General features: G+C 37.6%; 1 protein-coding gene across 4 annotated transcripts in view; it reads left to right on the top strand.

The window, feature by feature from the left end:
• Window positions 1-23,605, top strand: part of LOC138698483 (uncharacterized) — an 883,962-nt gene that overhangs the window by 844,476 nt on the left and 15,881 nt on the right. For all 4 annotated transcript variants that reach the window (XM_069824439.1, XM_069824438.1, XM_069824440.1 and 1 more), the window contains 4 exons: window positions 10,286-10,488; window positions 18,208-18,383; window positions 20,828-20,930; window positions 23,172-23,333. In XM_069824439.1, coding sequence (XP_069680540.1) covers window positions 10,286-10,488; window positions 18,208-18,383; window positions 20,828-20,930; window positions 23,172-23,333 — 644 coding nt within the window. The remainder of the gene's footprint in view (window positions 1-10,285; window positions 10,489-18,207; window positions 18,384-20,827; window positions 20,931-23,171; window positions 23,334-23,605) is intronic.

The following is a 23,605-nucleotide window of genomic DNA, read 5'->3' as shown; positions in this document are numbered from 1 at the left end:
ATTGCTGTATATAACTTATTCAGTACAATAATATTGATAACTAGTTGTTATAGCAACTCCACATGTAGAGCTGCTTTCGAATAGTTCAATGAGAGTCAGCTTTTGTTATGACGTCATGTCCGGCAGCTGTAAGTGAGCACTCATTACGTGAAAATAAGTGTTGTCTATGAATTCGGAACTGACTTAAGGGTTCCCTTATTATAAGCAAACACTTATTACTTAAGGGTTCACTCATTTTTTTAAGTGACGACTATGAATTCCACCCGTAATCTGAACCTTGATCAAATTGAGCAAATAACAAATGAGCAATGTATTATACATGGTGTTGGATCTTCATGAGCTTATGTATAAAACTATAAATAAAATTGGAGGATAATTAATTTCAATGTGATGCAAACTTTTAAAATTGAAATTGAAATTGATTGTGTATACATATAACTCATGTTACACTATAAATACAAATTAATCAATTAGAATTATACGAATTATCAGTAATGTTAAAATAAATTATGAATAAAATGAATATATTAGCTTAAAAAGAATAATTAAAATTCACATTGTTCGAAGAATGAAATGTCTTAAGGTACTATATATAATATTGATGTTGTGTTGTGACTGATGGATCTTATGTTGTCGATTGGTTGTAATTATACATGTAGAATTTCAATCGTGTACTGAAAAACAAAGGTGGGGAGAATCAGAGTTGTAATTCTAATAGTTACACTTGATATAAGCATTAATTAATAGTCAAAATAGAGAGGATGTAAAGTTATTTATTTTAGAGATGAATGTAATAAATTGTTATAAGATTACTTACGTATACGTTCGCTTGTGATCTGAATGTTATCTGACATTGATGCAAATAGTGGTTGTTATTGATCATTTAGATCTAAAATATTCTATCTAATTTTAATAACAAACAGATAATTATCATTGATGATTGCTGTGTGTAATCAAAATTTATCAGGGACTGTATATGTAAAGATGATTTCTGTAGAAATAAGAAAATGTTGGTTTTACTATTTTATCTCAATCTGTTTAAACAGTTTTAAGAACGAGGGAAGAAATATGAAAATTATTAAGTAAATAATACATTGCTCATTTGTTATTTGCTCAATTTGATCAAGGTTCAGATTACATATTTTATTATATCTGATGATGCCCAATAAGGCGAAAACGTTAATATATTCCATATTCATATAGTAAATAAACATTTGCAAACAGATGTGTCTTATGATTGAAATTTATATATACTTATTCTATTATATTAATCGCCTAGCGCGATTATCTAGCTCTGGGAACAGATTAAGCTCCTGATCGAAATCAGATGTGTACGCAACACAACCGTGATCCCGATTAGAGAGTGTAGTCTGCCACTTTAGGTCTTCCCCTCCTTCTGTTCCCTTCTCTTTCCCACTCCAGTATTAGGCTATCTTTGGAATTACACGAGTTGTCATTCTCTTCACGTGTCCCAACCATTTTGATCTTCTTTGTTCTGTTACCTCTAAGAATTTTAACATCAATAAGTCCTCAAATTTTATCCATCCTTAATTTTTGAGAGGACTTCCTCCAAAAATTAGTCTCGATTACTAGTACTTTTTTTTCTCTGCCTGAAGTCCACGTTTCCACTCCACAGTATAGGAATACATTTTGAACTACAAATAACCTTTTTTGTTTTGTTCAAAATGTTAGCAGCGAATTTAGCATATTAATTATTTTTATTCCTTTACTCATTTTTTTATTATATCAAATGTACTTGTTCGATTTGCCTCTTAAAATATTGATCCCAAATACTGCCTTGAATTCCTTGTTTCAATCTTCAGTTTTTCATCAACATTTATCTTCAGTGATGATTATTCAGTTTTATTGCAATTAATAATAATTATTATTATTCATTTATTTATTTGCTTATTTATTTGTTCATTTATGTACTTATTTCATTTATTTGCTTATTTATTGGTTTATTTATTTATTCCTTTATTTGTTTATTTATTTACTTATTTATGTAATTACCTATTTATTTATTTACTTATTTATTTATTTATTTATTTATTTATTTATTTATTTATTTATCTATTTATTTATTCTCTTATTTGTTTATTTATTTACTTATTTATGTATTTACCTCTTTATTTATTTATTCTCTTATTTATTTATTTATTTTTTATTTATTTATTCTCTTATTTATTTATTCACTTTTTCAGTTATTTATTTATTTACTTACTTACTTATTTATTTACTTGCTTATTTATTTATCTATTTATTTATTTATCTGTCTATTTATTTATTTATCTATTTATTTATTTACTTGCTTATTTATTTATTTACATATTTGTTTATTTACTTACTTATTTACTTATCTATCTATCTGTCTGTCTATCTATCTATCTATCTATCTATCTATCTATCTATCTATCTATCTATCTATCTATCTATCTATCTATCTATCTATCTATCTATCTATCTATCTATCTATCTATCTATCTATCTATCTATCTATCTATCTATCTATCTATCTATCTATCTATCTATCTATCTATCTATCTATCTATCTATCTATCTATCTATCTATCTACCTACCTACCTACCTACCTATCTCTCTGTCTATCTGTCTATCTATCTATCTATCTATCTATCTATCTATCTATCTATCTATCTATCTATCTATCTATCTATCTATCTATCTATCTATCTATCTATCTATCTATCTATCTATCTATCTATCTATCTATCTATCTATCTATCTATCTATCTATCTATCTATCTATCTATCTATCTATCTATCTATCTATCTATCTATCTATCTATCTATCTATCTATCTATCTATCTATCTATCTATCTATCTACCTGTCTATCTATCTATTTATCTTCTATCTATCTATCTATTTATTTATTTATCTATTTATTTATTTACTTGCTTATTTATTTATTTATTTATCTATTTATTTACTTGCTTATTTATTTATTTAATTATTTATTTATTTACTTATCTAATCTATCTATCTATCTATCTATCTATCTATCTATCTATCTATCTATCTATCTATCTATCTATCTATCTATCTATCTATCTATCTATCTATCTATCTATCTATCTATCTATCTATCTATCTATCTATCTATCTATCTATCTATCTATCTATCTATCTATCTATCTATCTATCTATCTATCTATCTATCTATCTATCTATCTATCTATCTATCTATCTATCTATCTATTTTGAATCTAGTCATGACATATGCATTCCAGTTCTTAATCTACCATCACCAATAAAACAATGAACACCAATTAACACACGATGTGGTCTAATGAATTCCTTCTCGTTAAATCATTCAAACCTTGCTTGGTAGTATATATAAGATTAATAATTTTATTCTGCTTGTAAGTTAACACATACAGGATACACTGTAAGTACGGTAGCTTTATACAGAGCAATCTATAATCACATGGCCTATCCGTTAGAGCTTCAATCCTCTCTTCCCATCGTATTTTGACTATAAAGAGAAATTTACCCAATCTCCTAAGTAGCAAGCAGTACTGATATGCCTAGTAAATAATTACGTCTGAAAGTATGGTATTGTATATTAGCAAATTCGTTTCCAAGAAAAATGTAGGATATGAGTTATCATTCCTTGCTGAGATAAAGTATATAATAGGATATATATCATATACAGGATGATTCACGAAGATTGTGCAATACTCTAGGATGTGATTTCTGGCATCATTCTGATGAAAAAAGTTCATATAAACATATGTCATATTTTTTTTTTAATTGAGTGAGTTACACCCTCCTGAATGTTAAACATAAACGTAGATATTATGAAGGTTTAAGCATTTAAATTATTTACAGCAATGGTACAGGGTGTATTATAAATTCATTAAAGAACATTCATGTTATTACTCACCTGAAAAATCTGTAATAAAGCCGGTTTTCAAAAACCCCACTTTCTGCGGCAATACACGTAGCCGCTCGAGTGTGAACTGCGCCCGCTGCATCCTCTAACTTCCACTGTTCGGATGCTAGGTAGATACGTTGTACCGGTGTTGAGTTATCTCTAACCGTGACCCTGATGTAACGAGATTTTGTGTCGCTGCTATCAGCTGTACTGTAACACATACAGCTCCCGACGTCCAGAGAGAGAGAGAGAGAGAGAGCACAAGACTGCGTGTTACGGAAGAAAGAAACGTGATTTTATCCGAAACTATTCAAAATATGACACATGTACAGTATATATGAACTTTTTTCATCAGCATGACGTCAGAAATCACATCCTAAGTATAGCACAATCTTCTTGAATCACCCTGTATATATTTTGTGGGACAAATTCTCCTCGGCCTTCGTACAAATCGTATCTTATGTTAACAATTTAGTATTTATTAAGTTGTCTTAATTGTAGTTGGTGAAATATGTTGATAGTCCAATAAAATTTTATTTGCACTTTTTGTTTTGGAACCATAAATGTGTTTATGCTCGACCATGCCGAAATGTAGTAATTATACACCTGGTAGCAGCCCTCTAATGGACCTCATTAAAGTTCAGGTGTTCCACCAATCAGAAAACACTATTGTAGCAATATGAAAGCGCAAGTATCGATTATTCTCGGATATGCAATCGAAAGACAACTATCGAAACGTCACGGAGGCTGGAAATCCAATACTGTCGCAGAAGCTTATGTTCTGTTACTATAATAATTAGCGTTAATTGTAAATAATATTCAAATAAATTCAATTCTAAATCAATTTCCAGGTTATATCAATATTAATGTTCATGTTATTCTCTAGATTATATCAAGGTAAATGACATTCGTCCCTCGGAAAAAATCAATACTTTCGCGTCTGCGCACATCTCACAATTTAGAAGGCCAGTTCCGCTCTTCACTTAGATAACCATAACATGAATACTTGTGAATAATTTCAAGTTAGAAATGTGGTCGAGCATAAAAAGTCGTATGAAACTTGCCTATAATGATAATTAAGACGCTCGTATGAAAATTATGAAACGAGCTTGCGCTCGTTTCATAAACAAACATACTCGCATCTTAAGATATATGTACACCCACAAAACTAAAAAAATGATGAAAAATTAGAATTTTCAAAATATAACTATTTTAATAGAGAATTTTCTCCCCTTTAATTTGATATAAAAATTTTCGATTTATGGCTTATGGTTTTTCAGATAAGTCCCATTTTCCAAAATGCTGCGTCATCAGCCACGGTCACTTACTTTTGGAGTGCATTACTTTTGGAGTGATCTTCGTAGCAGTCAATTCCCTCGTCCAGCATTGCTTGTAAAATAAACTTCTTTCTAGTCCCGAAATAGATGCATAGATATCTGGGCATGATCATTAGATTGAAAAAACTTTTTTACATAATGAAGTAATTTATAATCTTTTACTGTTAGTCATAAAACTTTAAATTTGTGTGTCAGTGATGTTGTACGTCATTTTAATAAGAGTCCAAAAGTAGAAATTACAATTCTGAGGAGGATGGGCATAAACCCTGGGACAAACACCATCGCAGGATTTGTTGCATCAATGGAAATAGGGACAAAAATGCAAAAAAAAAAAAAAATAAATAAAAAACATTCAATACCTGAAGTTAAAACAAAGAGGAGGTATTTGAGTGGCAGAAAGAAGCTGAAACTGGACCGACATGAAGCTGCTTAAGGAGTGACATATGATGATGGAATATCTAGGCTCTGAAAGTATGTGGCTTATTTCCTGTAAATAGTAATTTTAGAATATTTAATTCTTTCAAACATGATATCTCAGCCAAATATGGTGATACCAAGAAGATATTGGTGTCATTTTGAAGCTTAAAATGTGCCCCAGTGCCTGACAGTGAGTAAAATAACATTAATATAATTAATAATTATCTATGGATTTTTTACATGATTTATGCAACATAAAATATTATTGTAAGTTACATATATGGTAATATTTAATTAATGTAAACAAAAATAAAAAATAGCTATATTTCAGGCACTAAAGAATAGTTTTAGCTATAAAACAGTGAAATAACTATGGCTCTATCTTAAAAACTATATGAGCTATCATGTTTCAAGTTGCATGTCAAAATTATAAACAAAATATTTTTATAAACAATTTAGACATAATTTCAAGGGATCTGTTCACTTCATTCTCTTTCTGGTACCATTCTCAATTGTATAAAAGTTTTACAGAGGAAAATTATACAAAACAAATTTTTTTTGTATGTAAAGGTGTACATATACCTTAATTACTACCGTTATAGGCTCGTTGCATAATGTATTATTATATTCACATACCATCGATTTTAATCACAGTTGTAATTATAAATATGTTTCTGCTTAACAGAGTTGCCTGTAATCGTAGAAGAAGGGTGGCTGAAGATTGTGTTGTATTCGCTGATCTCTTATTTCGCACATCAGTATTCAACTGTTATACCGGCACTTGAACAATAAGAGACACTTGCCCAGAATCTCGTTTTGACGCCCACTGAGGCCGGCGGGCACCGCCCCGTCTTACCAGGAGTCGCTGAACCTGCTCAGAAGGCTGGAGTGACCATGTTGGGCGAAAGAGGCTATCTCGCGTTCCCTACAAGGGTTCTCGCGGGAAAACCTCCCCAGGGGTTCATGGCGTGGTGCTGTAGCTGTTGTCGACCCAGGCCACGACGGGGCGAAAGCAAAGATCATTCTCAAGAATCTTCAACCGCCGAAAGAGATACGAATGCGCTCGAGGAAAATAAAAACTCCGGGGAAAGAATTGATATTCCTGCGACCAATGAACCCACAGCCTCTGAATCACAGGAAGTAGACGAATTTGCAGTGAATAAGTATGAATCTCAAATTAGTGAAGAGAGAGACTTGTCACAAGCCAGAAAATTAGAGTCTCCTGAAGAATTTATTGCAGATGAGGGAGACTTGGATAAGCGGAAGCAAAATAGATGTTCTACAGAAACAGTGGAAATTCCAATAATGAACCAGCCTACAGCCTCTGAATCAGAAAGAGGACAGGAAGTTACAACAAAGAAATATAAATCTCAAATTAATGAAGAGAGAGGCTCGCCAGGGACCAGAAAATTGGAGACACCTCAAGCACTCTCTGCATCTGAGAAAGGTCTAGATGTGCTCGACAAAAATAGACGCTCGCCAGAAACAGTGCAGATTCCAATGATCAACCAACCTACAGCTTCTGAATCAGAGGAAGTTACAGTGGAAATGCATAAATCTAAAGTTAATGGAAAGAAAGGCCGATCAGGTACCAACAAATTGGAGACATCTCAAGAACTCTCTGCAGTCGAAAGAGGCCTGAAAGTGCTTAACACAAATAGACGCTCTCCAGAAACAGTGGAGATTCCAATGATCAACCAACCTGCAATCTCCGAATCGGAGGAAGTTATGGTGGAAATGCATAAATCTAAAATTAATGGAAAGAAAGGCCGATCAGGTACCAACAAATTGGAGACATCTCAAGAACTCTCTGCAGTCGAAAGAGGCCTGAAAGTGCTCGACAAAAATAGACGCTCTCCAGAAACAGTGGAGATTCCAATGACGAACCAACCTGCAATCTCTGACTCGGAGGAAGTTACAGTGGAAATGCATAAATCTCAAGTTAGTGGGAAGAAAGGCCGATCAGAGACCAACAAATTGGAGACATCTCAAGAACTCTCTGCAGTCGGAAGAGATCTGGAAGTGCTCAAGACAAATAATCGCTATCCAGAAACACTGAAAATGAATAAGGCTACACTGGAAAAATACGTATCTCGATCAAGCGAAGTCAGAGGCAGATCTGAAGCCAAAACATTGGAACTCACCCAAAAGGGACAAAGAAGTGCTTCGGCTGATTGCAGGAGAGAGTATGACGAAGAGAAAGGCACGTCGAGTGCCAAAGAAGTGGATGTTCCACAGCCAAAACAACGCCGTGTCTCTGCGGATGAAAGAAAACGGTCAGAAGTTGCAGACGTTAAGAGGGACACTTCCAAAAGTGAAAAAGCTGTAATTGTTGCGTCTGATGTCATAGGAATGGAGCCTCCATTAATAAAAATGACGCCAGCTCCCAAAGATGACGACAGTGCCTTTGACGAAGGTACTTTATCTTTAGTGTAAGAGTCAGTATGTATGTAACGTTTTAAAGACACCCCTACTTTTCTACTGTTCTTTTAGTTTTTTTCTGTATAAGCTTTTTGATAATTCTGTCTTAGTCTACGTTAAAAATGATCCTGAAGCTGAAACTACTCAAGAGCTATGGCTTTTTCAAATATACAACAAGGGATTGCACTTCTTTATTAAAGAAAATATTGTTTCAAAAATGGACCGAAATAGAGCTATGATTTTTGTCTTTTTAATAAGAAATTGTGAAGTGTTTAAATGCAAAGTGAAAAAAAAAGAAGGTAAAAACATCAACTTAAAAATTTCGGGAGGTTTAATGTTTTTAAATTTGAACTAAAAATCTTAATTCTAAGAATTTATTTGCAGTCACTTTTAAAAATTCCCGCTTTCAGTTTTAGGTATTCATTGCCAACCTAAAATCGGAAACGGAAAATTTTAAGATCTTAGAATTAAGAATTTTAATTCAAATTTCTGAAGCATTAAACCTTCCGAAACTTTAATTTTGTTTGTATTTTTTTTTTCACACTTCGCTATATTTCAGCCCATTTTTAACTGCAACATTTTATTTGATGAAAAGGAAGTGCAATTCCTTGTAATGTACTTAAAATAAAAATAAAATTCATAGCTCTTGAGCGTTGAGATACAGGACTGTTTCTTTTAGCAAAATCTTTCATTTTTAATGTAAATTACTATACACTTGTAAGAAAGTTGATATACTAAAATGTATACGAGCAGAAGGCAAATAAATGATTTTCAGGGGCGTCTTAAACTGTTTTCCGACACATCATTTGTCACAGAAAGTGGATGTCTTGTAATGGTTGTAGTGTAGAGAGTAGGAATTTGGGGCAGGTTTTATCGGGGTACTTCGGTTTATCCCGTCATAATTTTACCACAGTCTAGTATATACAGTTACGAAGCTTGAGTTGTTGAGGGTACTAGGAACAATAGACTGTGCCGGTACTATTTCGCATTGTCTGTGATGAGGCGATAGTAGCAATCCTAGTGGTTAGCAACTATCTATGGATGCATATTCCCAACGTATTGAGCTTCGTGACTGTATATACTATACTGTGATTTTACCATTACTTGATATGCACTATCATCTTTATCTCCCAGGAAGTAGTAACGGGAAATGGCTTTAATTAGATATATGTTGAATTTAGACTAAAAATGGACACTGTTTTAAGTGTACTGGAATTAATCAATGATAATTTGAAATACATAACAGACGGATAAAAATAGTTCATATTATCATCATTGTAAAGAAATGCTAATTCTTTCAATAATTAAAATTAAATTTTTAACAAATTCATAAGGAAATTATGTACATAATATTATAATATCAGCATTACGTTCTGCATGCCTGTAGGTATTAGCACAGTCTAGTATATACAGTCACGAAGCTCAATACGTAGGGAATATGCATCCATAGGTAGTTGCTAACCACTAGGATCGTTACTATCGCATCATCACAGACAATGCGAAATAGTACCGGCACAATCTATTGTCCCTAGTACTCTCATCACCTCAAGCTTCGTGGCTGTTTATACTAGATTAGTCTGAGCTTTAAATAACTAGCTACGGACTTTCACGTTCTTGCCTTTTGATAGACGTTATGACTTAAGACATCAGTTTTTTTTTCTAGCACGTTATTATGGTCCTTCACTATCTCAACTAGCTTGCTTGATTGTATCTTCTATCTTATAGTTTTGATTTCTAATTCTTTTTGATTCATATTAATTTCTTTATAATAAACACCGTAGGTAAAATAGTAATAATATGTTCAGAAATATAAAAAAAACTGGTATTGTGAATGCACCTTATAAACAAAACACCATCTAAAGTATTACCAACTTCTGTTCCAATTCTGCTAACTATGGAATAGATAACTTTGGAATAAACGAACGTCATACAGTACGGAGCTTCATTTAATCTATAGTTAGGCTATTTCACGAATAGCTATTCCAAGATTTATTCATCGATCGTACAACTGGGCCTAAGGAAAATTATGTTTTAGGGATTTTAAATATTAGAAAAAATATTTTTGGGAAAAAGTTTTAGAAAAATGTACGAGAAGGGTATTTCATACTTCTGTTTCTCATAAATAGATAAATATTTATCTACCATTGTATGATCAAACTAGCCTTATGCACAACACTCGTAACTCAAGAGTCTGGTGTTGTTTCTCCCACAGATGATGCCAGCATCTCAGAGGAGATCCCTCCTGTTGTACTGCCTACGCACAGCAAGAGCGCGAGCCCTTCTCCCATCGTGGGTGCAGGCGGACGAAAAGGCCCCGGCAGTGTCAGTTCTGGCGAGTGGCCTCCCTCGCCCGATGAAGACATCGACCGAATGGTGGCTATTCATCTACAACGATCAAGCTTATCGTCACTGGGGGTGAGTAACAGAAGTAGTGACAAAAGGAGCATTGGTTCAACATTTTTAGAAAGACTCTCAGAAACTGTACTCGCAGCTAGACGCAGTGTGCGATAAATGTAACCAAAGACAAACGATGTAGGGATTTACATCAAGAAGTCTCGACATAAAATAATTTCGTTCTCCCATCTTTACATTGCCATTATTAGAATAACCTATGCTATTTTGAATAAATAAATCAGTCTTAGGAAGACAATAAACTGTTAAAGACGAAGAACAGATTTCCAGCTGTTGCTGATACCTATACTTGTTTTTTTTTTTTTTAAAGATGGGACATGATAGGAACGTTGCGATCGGAAAAACAACTGAATGTCACATAGCGTGGTAGGTCTGTTGCTATGGTAACAACGGTTGAGTTGCCAACGTGGCGAGTGCTTAATAGCTTTCTTGGCGACATTTATTGTGCACACAATGTTAGCATTGGTACGTTTCGTCTTTGATTCTCTGTCGATTTTTGTATTGTTTTCTTACCTTCGCGTCAATTGTCAATGAATGTTTTAACGTCAGCCATCTTAACGACAATTGCTAGCTTCCATCAGCTGGCAGCATGGTAGTCCATATTGGCAACATGGCACTGTAGTTCCAAGCTCGGCTGCTTAACTGTCATGTCCCATCTTTCAAAAAAAAAAAAGTAGGGGAGAGTTGGGTAGTATAGGACATCGGGTAATATTGGACAGTGAGTTTCTTTCATCTACCACACGATGATAGTACCTGATTGACATGGTTATGTTTCTGTGATGTCGCATACAGAAACGTAACCATGTCATTCAGGTACTACCATATGGTGGTAGATGAAAGAAACGCACTGTCCGATATTACCCGATGTCGGATACTACCCATCTCTCCCCTATACTGTAGTATCAAAAACTATTTTCTATTGATCAGTAATAATAAACCTTATATTGGTATGCGGATACAAAGACTGTCCGGTCGAGGTGGGTTCCTCCAAGTGGTGACCGGGGGGTGCAATGGTGGCTCTCGTGCTCTTCTTTTCGGCCATTTTTCGTCCCATCACCAACCACTCCTCTTCGTTCTCTCTTCTTTTTCATCACTATTTCTCTCCGCCGGCCGCCATTGCATGCGGAACGCCCACCACATCATCATAGCCATTTTCACCTCTCCATCCCCGCTGTTTTTGTTCTTGCCACGTCCGCCACCATGACGGGATTTGTTAACAATGCCTGATGAGGCTTTATTCTTCTTCCCCTTCTAATTCTTATATCTATTATTAGGTTAAGTTTCTTAGGTTTATAACTCCCGTCTCACCAGCGGGGATCTTTCCTATCTCCGTGGTCCTGTCCCACGGTTTCGAGCGCGACTTCCAACTTGTGTGGCCCGACAGGGCGCCCAGCAACGAAGCAATAGTGGACCCTTCATACTGCCCCTATATGCAAGTCTAGGTGCGGAGCCCGGACCAGTAGTCATGTACACTCACGTGGAGCCCCAGTGGGGGCCCGGAGCGACTTAATCGTCCCGGTGACCGATTCTGCTCGCCGGGGCGGATATATCGCTCCGACGTGTTACCGCTGACGTATGGGTGTCGCAGTGTAATCAACCACAAGTCCCCTGAAGCTGCGTGCGGTCTCGGATTGCTCCGGCTTTGGGAGGGTCGGTCGGAGTTAGCCGCAGTAGTCTGGCACTTGTATTCAGTGTAGAGTGGGGAGCCACGGGCGGTTATTCCCGTGGTAGGGGCATAAAACTGCGACACGCCTCTGGTGTAAGACTTGCCATTAGGTGTGTAATGACCAGTTTGAAGGGTAACTTGCGTGAAGTGGGTTGCTTGGGATCGGGCTGTGGGGGGGTCCCCACGGCCGGCACAGACCGAGAAGACTTTTTTGGTGTCTTTTTCTTCCGCCCCCCCGGTGGCAGGCTGACGCCGACGGTTCCGTAGGGGGGGCCAGTTTCAAAATGGCTTCTACGCGCTCTTCTTCTCCTTCTTCAGAAAAAAGTAATAAGAAACATAAGACAGGAGAAAGTACGACTGGTGGTCATATGACGAAAATTGCTATGGAATTGGACCCTGAGAAAGTTACTGTAAAAGTGCCGCCTCCAAAGTTTATCAGTATCACATTGGACGGAACGGACAAAACTATGAAAGACATTAGTCCATTCTACGTGAGACGTGCGCTCGATGGACTCGTTGGAAAGGTCAGAAATGCAACTCGACTCCGCAACGGTAGTCTCCTCGTTGAGACTGCATCTGCTAAACAGAGTGAGACGCTGTTGAAAGCAAAGTTGCTGGGGTCATACCCCATCAGAGTTGAACGACACTCCTCGCTTAACACCACGCGAGGAGTTGTGCATACAGATTCTCTAGATGGTCTATCAGATGAAGAGATCCAATTAGAGCTGGCGGAACAGTCCGTGTCCAAGGCTTACCGTTTAATACGGAAGCGGGACGGACGGACTGAACCCCTGAGCACAGTCTTTCTGACCTTTGAAACGTCTCTCTTGCCAGAATATATCTTTGTTGGGTATGAGCGTGTCCCTGTGCGTGCGTATGTGCCGAACCCAATGCGGTGCTTTAGGTGCCAACGGTTCGGACATACGCAAAAACGTTGCACAAACAATATCATCTGTGCAAAGTGCGGCGGTGCAGACCATGGGGATTCCCCATGTACTGGCGCCGAGCACTGTGTGAATTGTTCTGGGGACCATGCTTCAAATTCTAAAAACTGCCCAAAGTATATGCTGGAAAAGACGATTCAAGAGCTTCGAGTCCGGGAAAATATTAGCTTCTTTGAGGCACGTAAGCGTATTTTAGATAAAGAAAAGAAGGCAACTGAAAAGTCCTATGCGTCTGTACTGCAGAGAGCAACAGAGGGAATCGATGCCACCACACAAACGCCACCTCTTACGAACATACCTGGGAAGCGAATTGAGATCGCAACCCAGACATATGTAGACGCCGCTACTCAGACTGCTGAGTCAGACGACACTTGTGGACTTGACATCAGGCCTTACGTCCCTAAGAAAATTATTGCTATGACAGCAGAGAAGGATTGTAGGCCTAGTAGAACACAAGAACGTCGCACTCCTAGTTCGGGTGGCAGGTCGAGATCACGTTCTCGATCACGTCCTCGATCAAGATCGCGATCAGGAGTGCGACGAACTGCAAGTGAGTCGCCGGAGTCGAAGACAAAGCAGTCGCAGGCAAAAGCATCTTCCCATAGAAAGGAAAAGAAGAGAAGATCCCCTGTTAAGCCACCAACATGATATAGCTCCTCTTGATGACTGATATTGTACAGTGGAATGTGAACGGTGTACGCAGCAGATATACAGAACTACAGCAATTGATCTATCATGAAAACCCTGCTATTTTATGTCTCCAGGAGACACACCTTCGGCCCGAAAACTCCCTAAGTATCTCGGGATACTACGTTCACCGGTACGATCACCTTGCCGGTATTCGTGCCAACGGAGGTTGTGCTCTCCTATTCCGCCAAAGTATCTTTTCCTCTGTTATCAACATCAACAGCCCACATCAATGCATAGCCGCTCGAGTCACTCTACCTTCCATCCAGTTCTCAATAGTCTCTGTATATATACCCCCAGACACACCTTTCACAGTGCATGACATTGAAGACATTTTCTCGCAGGTACCTGCTCCATATCTGGTAGTGGGGGATTTTAATGCATCCCACCACTCATGGGGCTCAAATTCCGATGATGACAGAGGAAATAAAATAGCAGAGGTATGTACCCGTCTAAATCTTGTTACCCTGAATTCAGGGGAAGCAACACATCTCTCCTTAGCTTACGGTACATACTCCATGATAGATATCTCCATTTGTAGCCCAGTTTTGTCCACGCATTTCGAGTGGTCTGTGATTCACGACCTACATGGTAGTGACCACTATCCCATTCGAATGCGTATGTCCGCTTTACGTCCGGCGGAATCTCGATCTGCAAACTGGGTTCTTAAAAAGGCGGACTGGGTCGGATTTTCGGAGTCCATATCATTCGATGAGAACGGACATGAAAATGTGGACTCCGTAGTAGACCATTTCTCAAATGTGGTTATAAAGTCAGCGGAATTATCTATCCCCCGGTCGTCCTGCAGGCCAAAACGCTTCTCTGTCCCCTGGTGGACGGATGCCTGCAGAGATGCAATCCGTGACCGCAAACGTGCTTTACGCCAATTTGAGCGCCATCCGACCCAAGAATATTTTGTCCAGTTTAAACGTCTTCGAGCCAAAGCTCGTCGCATTGTGTGCGATGCTAAGAAGACGTCCTGGACAAATTACGTCAGTTCATTGAAACACAACGTCCCAGCTAACACCATATGGGACAAAGTCCGTCGAATTATGGGGAAACGTAGTTCTGTAATTCCGGGCCTTCTAAACAATGGAGTAACGACCACCAGTCCAATAGACATTGCTGAAATATTTGCTACCACATTTTCACAAATAAGCAGCTCAAATAATTACGACCCGGAATTTCTGAAAATCAAAGATACTGCAGAAAAACGAAACCTAAATTTTCAATCTGACAACACTGAAGACTACAATGCACCGTTCACATCCGAGGAGCTGGAGGCGGCACTAGACACATCCCCTGACACCTCCCCTGGCCCTGATAACATCCATAACCGCATGCTTCGTCATCTTCCACCAGCTGGAAAATCCTTTCTTCTGTCTATGTACAATAGAATCTGGACTGAGGGTGTATTTCCATCTGCTTGGCGTTCTGCCATTGTAATTCCAGTCCAGAAACCGGGAAAGGACCCTTCTTTACCTGGCAATTACAGGCCAATCTGTCTCACCAGCTGTGTGTGCAAGGTTATGGAAAAGATGATAAGCAAACGCCTGATGTGGGTACTCGAATCGGGAAACCGATTATCTAACATCCAATGTGGTTTTCGCAAGCGCAGATCCGCCGCAGACCATCTTGTTCGGCTGGAGACCGCCATTAGAGATGCTTTCCTCAAGAAGGAACATCTTGTGGCGGTCTTTTTTGATCTAGAAAAGGCTTACGATACCACGTGGCGTTTTGGAATTCTGCAAACCCTGTATGACTGGGGACTTCGTGGCAGTCTGCCAACGTTTATTGAGAAGTTCATGGCAGAGCGGTATTTCCGAGTTCGAGTAGGCACCACACTTTCTAACGAACATCTCCAAGAAAATGGCGTTCCGCAGGGGTCTGTATTAAGTGTTCTTCTTTTCTGCATTGCGATCAATGGCATTGCCCACTGTGTAGGTAACCGAGTATCTTCTCTCTTGTACGTTGATGACTTCAGTCTATATTACAGTTCCCGATACCTCCCATCTATCGGTCGACAGTTGCAACTGGTCATCAATGTGCTATCGGAGTGGTCTCTTCGCAATGGCTTTAAATTCTCCACTCAAAAGACGCAGTGTGTCCACTTCTACAACCAACGTGGACTCCATCCACATCCTGACCTGCGTCTTAATGGAGTGGAATTGCAATATACAGACACTGCGAGGTTTTTGGGCCTTATCTTTGATTATAAATTAACGTGGGAGGCGCATATCCGTGATTTGAGAAGGCGTTGTGAAAAATCTTTAAACATTTTACGCCTTTTGTCAGGGGTTCGCTGGGGTGCAGACCGCATAGTGCTTTTACGTCTATATCGTTCTCTTATCCGTTCAAAGCTAGATTATGGCTGTTTTATCTATGGCTCAGCAAATAAATCTAAGCTACGTTTCTTAGACACTATCCATCATCATGGGATACGACTCGCTACAGGTGCCTTCCGAACGAGTCGGATAGCGAGCCTGTATTGTGAAGCGGGGGAACCATCACTGTATCGGCGACGTAATGTCCTGTTGTGCTCATATGCGGTTAAACTCCGCTCGCAGCCTGAGCACAATTCTTTCGACTCTTTCCATCATTCGTCTCTTTACGGCCGATACAGTGAAAATCCACGGAGACCTCGTCCAGCAGGTGTGCGATTCCGTGAACTGCTCTCTGAGCTCGACGTCGATCTACCATCCGTTCGCACACTAGAATACACCACCACTCCACCGTGGATTATGCGACGCCCCATGTTTGATGTAAGCCTGAGCCAAAGTTTTAAGAATTTTACACCAGCTTTTGTTTATAGACTTGGTTTTAGTGAACTTTTATCCCGATATCCAAATTATTCTTTAGTTTATACTGACGGATCCCGAGTAAATGATTGTGTTGGTTGCTCCTTCGTTGCAAATGGACAGATATTTAAATATAAACTGAGCGAATATACCAGTGTTTTTACTGCAGAATTATATGCTTTTTACAGAGTTTTATTGTTTTTAATTCGAGAACCTCGGGGCAGATACCTAATCTGCTCCGACTCTTTAAGTGCCATTCAGTCTTTGCAGTGTCTCTATTCAGAGGATCCCCTTGTGTTAAGAACTCAGCAGCTGTTCCACACACTCTTAAGCTCTGATTGCGAGATTGGAGTAGTGTGGATTCCTGGCCATGTCGGAATTCGTGGGAATGAGGCCGCAGATGCTGCAGCCAAAGATGGTGCCACGAATGGCACTCTGGTATATTGGCGCGAGAGGTGGCAAGACTTACAAAATTATTTGAAATGTAGAATATGGTGGCAATGGGAAGGAGAATGGTCTGCACAAGAGGAAAACAAATTACGAAGAATAAAGAATACTGTTCGAATTTGGGATTCGTCCACAAGAGCGTCACGACACGAAGAAGTTTTACTCACCCGGTTGAGGATTGGCCACTGTTATCTGACACATGGCCATCTGCTACGTGGCGAGCTTCAGCCGGAGTGTGATCTATGCCATGTTCCACTTACAGTGGAACATTTTTTATTACATTGTAGAAAATATGACCGTGTCCGTCGGCAATATGGAATTCGGCCGACTCTTCGTGACGCTCTTGGAAATGATTTTAATTGTACAAATGCAGTCCTGAGATTTTTATCGAGTACTGGACTTGACAGGGTGATTTAGTTTTTGACCCGTTTTAATTATCCTCCGGACCCTTTACATCCGGAGGTTACACTTGTTATTTAGTATATAAGTTTTTTAACAAACTTGACATTCGGACCTTTTACATCCGAGTATTTTAGAAATACGCCAGATAATTTATTTATGGTAGCATTTGTATTGTTATTTTATCTCTTTTTAAATATTAGTTAAGGTCAGATTTTTATAATGTTTTATGCATCACCCTGTTGAAACTGCATTTGTGTACCTCGTTTTAATCGTGACAACGTTTTTTTAGTTCTTAAGCATTCTGATTATTGTATAGTTTCTGTTTAAAGAATTTTAGACAAAGGCGCAAATAGCCATAGATGCTGACGCGCCCTTTTTTAAACCCCACTAACAAAGACTGTTCCCGTGGAAACCGCTATAATTTTTAAAGCAACAGACTTACAAGGATTATACTATTATATTACTATAGAGAGCTTTTGCCACACTGTTTTTGTTTACGGTAAACTAGTCACATGATCAATGTACTACGCATGCGTCACATCAGTGTTGACAATTCAGCGGTTTTCCCGCTAAATCTGGTGTTTTTCTGTGTTAGTTTAGCAGTCCCTATACTGACCAGAGTTCATAGACGTAATCCTCCATTCAAAAAACTTTAATGGGATAGGCAGGTGAAATCCTGAACTCTCTTTTTTATCCACCTTCACAGAAACAATCAGAGCCGTTCTTATAGCGACCTGAGTGTCCGTGTGCTGATATACTGTGTTTTCTGTTTTTGCAGCAGCGCAGCGACTCGCTGGCCAGTGTCTACTCTGGCGCCCGGTATGGCACTGTGGCTGTGAAGGGAGAGGTGGAGTTTGGCTTGGAGTACAACTACAAGGCAGGGGCGCTGGAGATCCACGTGAAGCAGTGCAGGGACCTCGCGCCTATCGACACCAAGAGGAACAGATCCGACCCGTAAGTGTTACTGGATCAAGACTGATTGACCTTGTTGGTAGCCAAAACCAAACTAGCAAGAAGAATTTGCCGCTGTTTGGGGAGTTTACTTCCTGTAGGAATCAGAATCCTGATTTTACGTGCGTACTTACGAACAGTATATACATATGTACGAAGGCGATGGTTTTTAAAAGGCGGAAAAATCCTTAACATGGTTTCCTTTTGGAGGGAAGCAAAGCTGTGGATTCCATGTTGTAAATTTACGACATGTTAAAGAACTCTCATAGAGGGTTCCAGGCAAAATTTTTCGGCCGTTTTACTGTCGAAAGTGATGTTGAATCAAATACGTGCATCCCATACATACATACATACATACATACATACATACATACACACACATACACATGGGCATACGCAAGGGGAGGAGGGTTAACGGGTTTGAACCCTCCCCCCCCCCCCGCTAATCTGTTCGAAATGACTTGTCTGATATAAATTCCACGTTTTGCATTTGCATAGTTTAAAACTAAAAAAAAAGAATTGTTTCCAATATACTATACATATACACAATTCTTAAGAAAAATTGGAAAAACTCAATAGCTTCCACTATATTACGCACACATGAGTAATCCCTTCAGTGTTCTCAAACAATCTGAAAAAACACAACAGTTGCACTGCACTACGCACGAATCAGAAAGATCTTTCTTTAATCGGCTTTTTCTCCAGGTGCATAAATCTTCTCCATATCATCTGTACAGCAGAATCTTGATTTCATCAGTATAATTGCAGAAGGAAAGGGAATGTACAATTAACATAAAATATTATACATGTAACTAAATGCATAACTAATATTAATAATAGGTATTCATCTAGAATATAGAATATTTCATCAATAAAGAAAGCTTTAACTTCGAAATTATTTTCTACTAACAGTTTTACATTCCCTGGCAATTTATTTAAACAATCATTGACTTTTAATTGTTGATTCTTTTTCTAGGTATTTCCTAGTATATCCAATCTTAAGCAGGTTTCATTTTTTTTTTTTGTGTCATAGAACTAGCTAAATATAACTTTTTTAATGTACAGATTGATTAAAAAATCTGCAGATAGCGAAAAATGGAAAGAGGGGAAAGTTGTTGGAAATATGTAGTTTTGGATCTTATATGCTTGAATGTTCAACATAGAATACAGAGTAGAAGCTGTACACTAGTATGACACACTTCCCATTCCCAATGCTGCAAAATTAGTTTTCTCGCTAGTTCTACTGGAATTAAATACGTATTTTTTAACGGAGAAAAATAGTTGATATGCAAAGTTTAGCAGTTATTTAACTTCTCATAGTGCAAAGAAAACATTTTTTTACATTGATAGCTTAAGAATTTAGGGGAATTTCGTTCTTGCCTGCGGTTTTCCCTGAACTTGTATTGGTAACACTGCTAATTATCGTCATCATTTCGTAATTTACCCGATGCACTATATACGGTATCTAAAATCTGATATAACTAGCAGAAAGACCATTAATTTGGCAATATTGGGACTGGTCTTATTAGTATACAGACTCAACGATGCATTCTATATTGGAAATTCAAGCACATTACATTGAAAGCTACATGTTACCAACAACTTTCCCCTCTTTCAATTTTTCACTTTCTGCACTAATAACTGAATTTGTCTATGTCATCGGGCTTTTTAACCACTCTGTATAAAGATAGATATTCTGGTGGGAGATTTAATAATTTAAATTACACCTTACATCCAGTGGTGATATTCGGCCAGTTCACACCGGTTTCGACGAATCGGTTGTTAAATTATTTCTAGGTAATATTTGCAATTACCATGGACACATAGCGTAAAAGTTTAACATAGGTACACATAAGAGAACTGGTTGTTAAACTTCTTGAATATCACCACTGCTTACATTTCTTGAAACAATAACTAAGTTAATTAACAAAAGTAGTTTAATTGGTACTTAGCTTCCCAAAATTAGTAAAAATTGGTTACTCTAATTTCCAAAGCATTCAGTAGTAGCAATGCGAAGCAATTGTACATACATTCTTATATGCAGTACCGCTAGCACTATATTTATTTGTTGGTAACTCATAAGAAGATTAAATAAATAAATAAAAATAAATAAATGGGATTTGTACCGCTGCTGCTTCATCAGATAGAGGGATATACCTTATCAAAATTAATGCAATTAATGACAATTGCATTTCAGGGGGTTAATTTATTCAACCTCGCACTTTTCCGTATTCTTTCGTATATCTTGAAATAAAAAGAAAGCATTCATGTTAAATGTTGTGTTAAATTAGAATTTAATCTTAATTTCTAGTGAAGCGCAACGAGTAATTTCATATTTAACGGAAAAAAATTTATTACTGCGAAATATAAGATGTGCATATTAGTATATGCATGTATAAAATGTTCTATAATAATGTTGTATGAATAACGTAACTATTTTTCCATAGGTACGTGAAGGTGTACTTACTGCCAGACAAATCCAAGAGTGGGAAGCGTAAGACAAAGGTGAAGAAACACACGCTCAATCCTGTCTTTGATGAGACACTGAAGGTGAGCACATTTTCATCGAATAATACCAATGTACCTCCATCTTCCAACTTTACCTCTTTCTTGTCTCCCTTTTGCACTCTTTTTTTCGTCTTGTTCCTCTGCCTTTCTTCTTCGTTCTTTTTCTCGTCTCAATCTACTCCTGCTACTAGTTCTTCCTCGCATCAATTTCCTCTTGGTATGTTTTCAAAGTATAATTTGAAATACCGTTTAATATAACTATTTTAAATTGTTCAGGTAGCTAGCACATAGTGAGAACTAAAAGCTCTACTTTATTCGGTATATTCAGGGGCAGGTATTTATGGAGACTAATTTTATCAATTGTGTTTTTTAATATTGATGTCAGTGAAGATTGTTGGAGATTGTTATACCTTATACCCATGGCAAGAGATGACGGAAATTGTTGAAAATAATTCTTCTGTAACTAGAATACCAATTCAATATGAATATTGAGAAGCTTTTGTCATCCAGTCTGCTCTCAAAAAAGCTGAAAGTTCTAATTTATAAAACAGTTATATTACCGATTGCTCTGTATGGTTGTGAAACTCGAACTCTTACTTTGAGGAACAGAGGTAAGGGTATTTGAGAATAAGGTGCTTAGGAATATATTTGGGGCTAAGAGCATGAAGTTACAGGAGAATGAAGAAAGTTACGCAACACAGAACTGCATGCATTGTAGTCATCACCTGACATAAATAGGAACATTAATTCCAGACGTTTGAGATGGGCAGGGCATGTAGCACATATGGGCGAATCCAGAAATGCATATAGAGTGTTAATTGGGAAACCGGAGGGAAAAAGACTTTTGTGGAGGCCGAGACGTAGATGGGAGGATAATATTTAAAAAATGGATTTGAGGGAGATGGGATATGGTGATAGAGACTGGATTAATCTTGTTCAGGATAGGGACTGATGGCGGGCTTATGTGAGGGCGGCAATGAACCTCCGGGTTCTCTAAAAGCCATAAGTAAGTAATCACGGCATATAATTTTATTATGTATAATTATGTTGTGTTTGAGTATGATGCTGATTATTTTAGTTGGATCCCATTAGAGTGTAATATCATCGCTGTGATCCACATCTGGCCACGAAACCAAGTGACCCAGGTTCGATTCCCGGTTGGGGCAAGTTACCTGGTTGAGGTTTTTTCTGGGATTTTCCTTCAACCCAATATGAGCAAATGCTGGGTAACTTTCGGTGCTGGATCCCGGACTCATTTCACCAGCTTTATCACCTTCATTTCATTCAGATGCTAAATAACCTAAGATGTTGATAAAGCGTCGTAAAATAACCTACTAAGATAAAAAAATAAAATCATCGCTGTGCCTCCAAAATTCACTATGTGCATTTAAACAGATTTTTCAGGAGAAAGAAAACAGCATCACTTTTAATTCCCTTGATTTTCAAACCTAATTTCAGTCATTACATGAAGAATAATGAAATTATACCGAAAGCAGCTTTGAAAATAAAGGGAATTAAAAGTGAAGATAATGTTTTTTCTTTCTCCTGAAAAATCTGTTTCATTTCATTTATTGTATTCCCTAGATCTTACATTAGCATTGAAGCTTTAAGATGTGGAACAAGTCAAAATTTTACAAGATTACAATTGAAGATATTATTACAAAAACAACCCTTGTCAAAATTGCTATTTTTCAGGAGAAAAATAAAAATAAATAGAACAACACATGTCAGCTGTTTCCGTAGAACTGGTGTTTATCCTTGTGGCTATTGCACCTGACATGGATCGTTTTTGGAGTCTATAAACATTTGAAATAGTATAAAATGTGTATTTAACTCAATTTCATTAAAAATGACTAGGGCTGTTTTTGTAATAATGTCTTCAATTACAATTACAGTTTTTAGAATTTTACAATTTTTTACAATATTTTGGCGAGATATAGTGAGATGAGGTGAGGCCCGAAGATTCACCAAAAGATTACCTGGCATTTGCCTTATGGTTGGGGAAAACCTCGGAAAAAACCCAACCAGGTAATCAGATCGAAGGGAGTGAAATGAAGTGAGGCAGATTTTGGAGGTGCAGTGATGATATGTTAATGGTAAACAACATTAATCGCATATATTTAATTCTTGGTTTGGTATAGTCAATTGCAAGATTGCTGATGACATTATTGCCAAATGGTACACTTCTGGGAATCAGTCATTAACATTCCGTCACTTAATACTTTTCCTAAACCTACTGACAGATTTCTTCCCAACTAAAATTGTTGCCGTACTTCTTTTCAGTTCCAAATGACACTGCACGGTCTGGAAACGAGGACTCTTTGGCTGACTGTCTGGCATTCAGATATGTTCGGCCGCAATGATTTCCTCGGGGAAGTGATGATGGGTTTGGAGAACAAGGTGTTCGACGATCCTTCGCCACATTGGTATCCTCTACAAGAGAGGGTGAGTTATGAATTCTTCTCTTTTGCTTCTCTAATGGTTTGTGATGGCTTGTGAGTCGACCAGGAGAACTGCTTTATTGAAGGTTTGTGGAAAAAAAACAATTTTACCCAAATAATACAGTTGGATTATTTTCGTATTATGATATTTGTATTGTATTTGTATTTATTCATTCCCTGCACAATCTATTACAGATTATAGTTTCGTCATTAGATACAAACTCAAAAAATACACACACACACACAAAATAAGATTTCTAGTATGAATTTAAATGA

Source organism: Periplaneta americana, chromosome 4 (assembly GCF_040183065.1).
Source record: "Periplaneta americana isolate PAMFEO1 chromosome 4, P.americana_PAMFEO1_priV1, whole genome shotgun sequence".
In the NCBI taxonomy this organism is placed as follows: Eukaryota; Metazoa; Arthropoda; class Insecta; order Blattodea; family Blattidae; genus Periplaneta; species Periplaneta americana.
The sequence above is the reverse complement of the archived record's forward strand: the minus strand, read 5'-3'. Positions and strand labels throughout refer to the sequence as shown.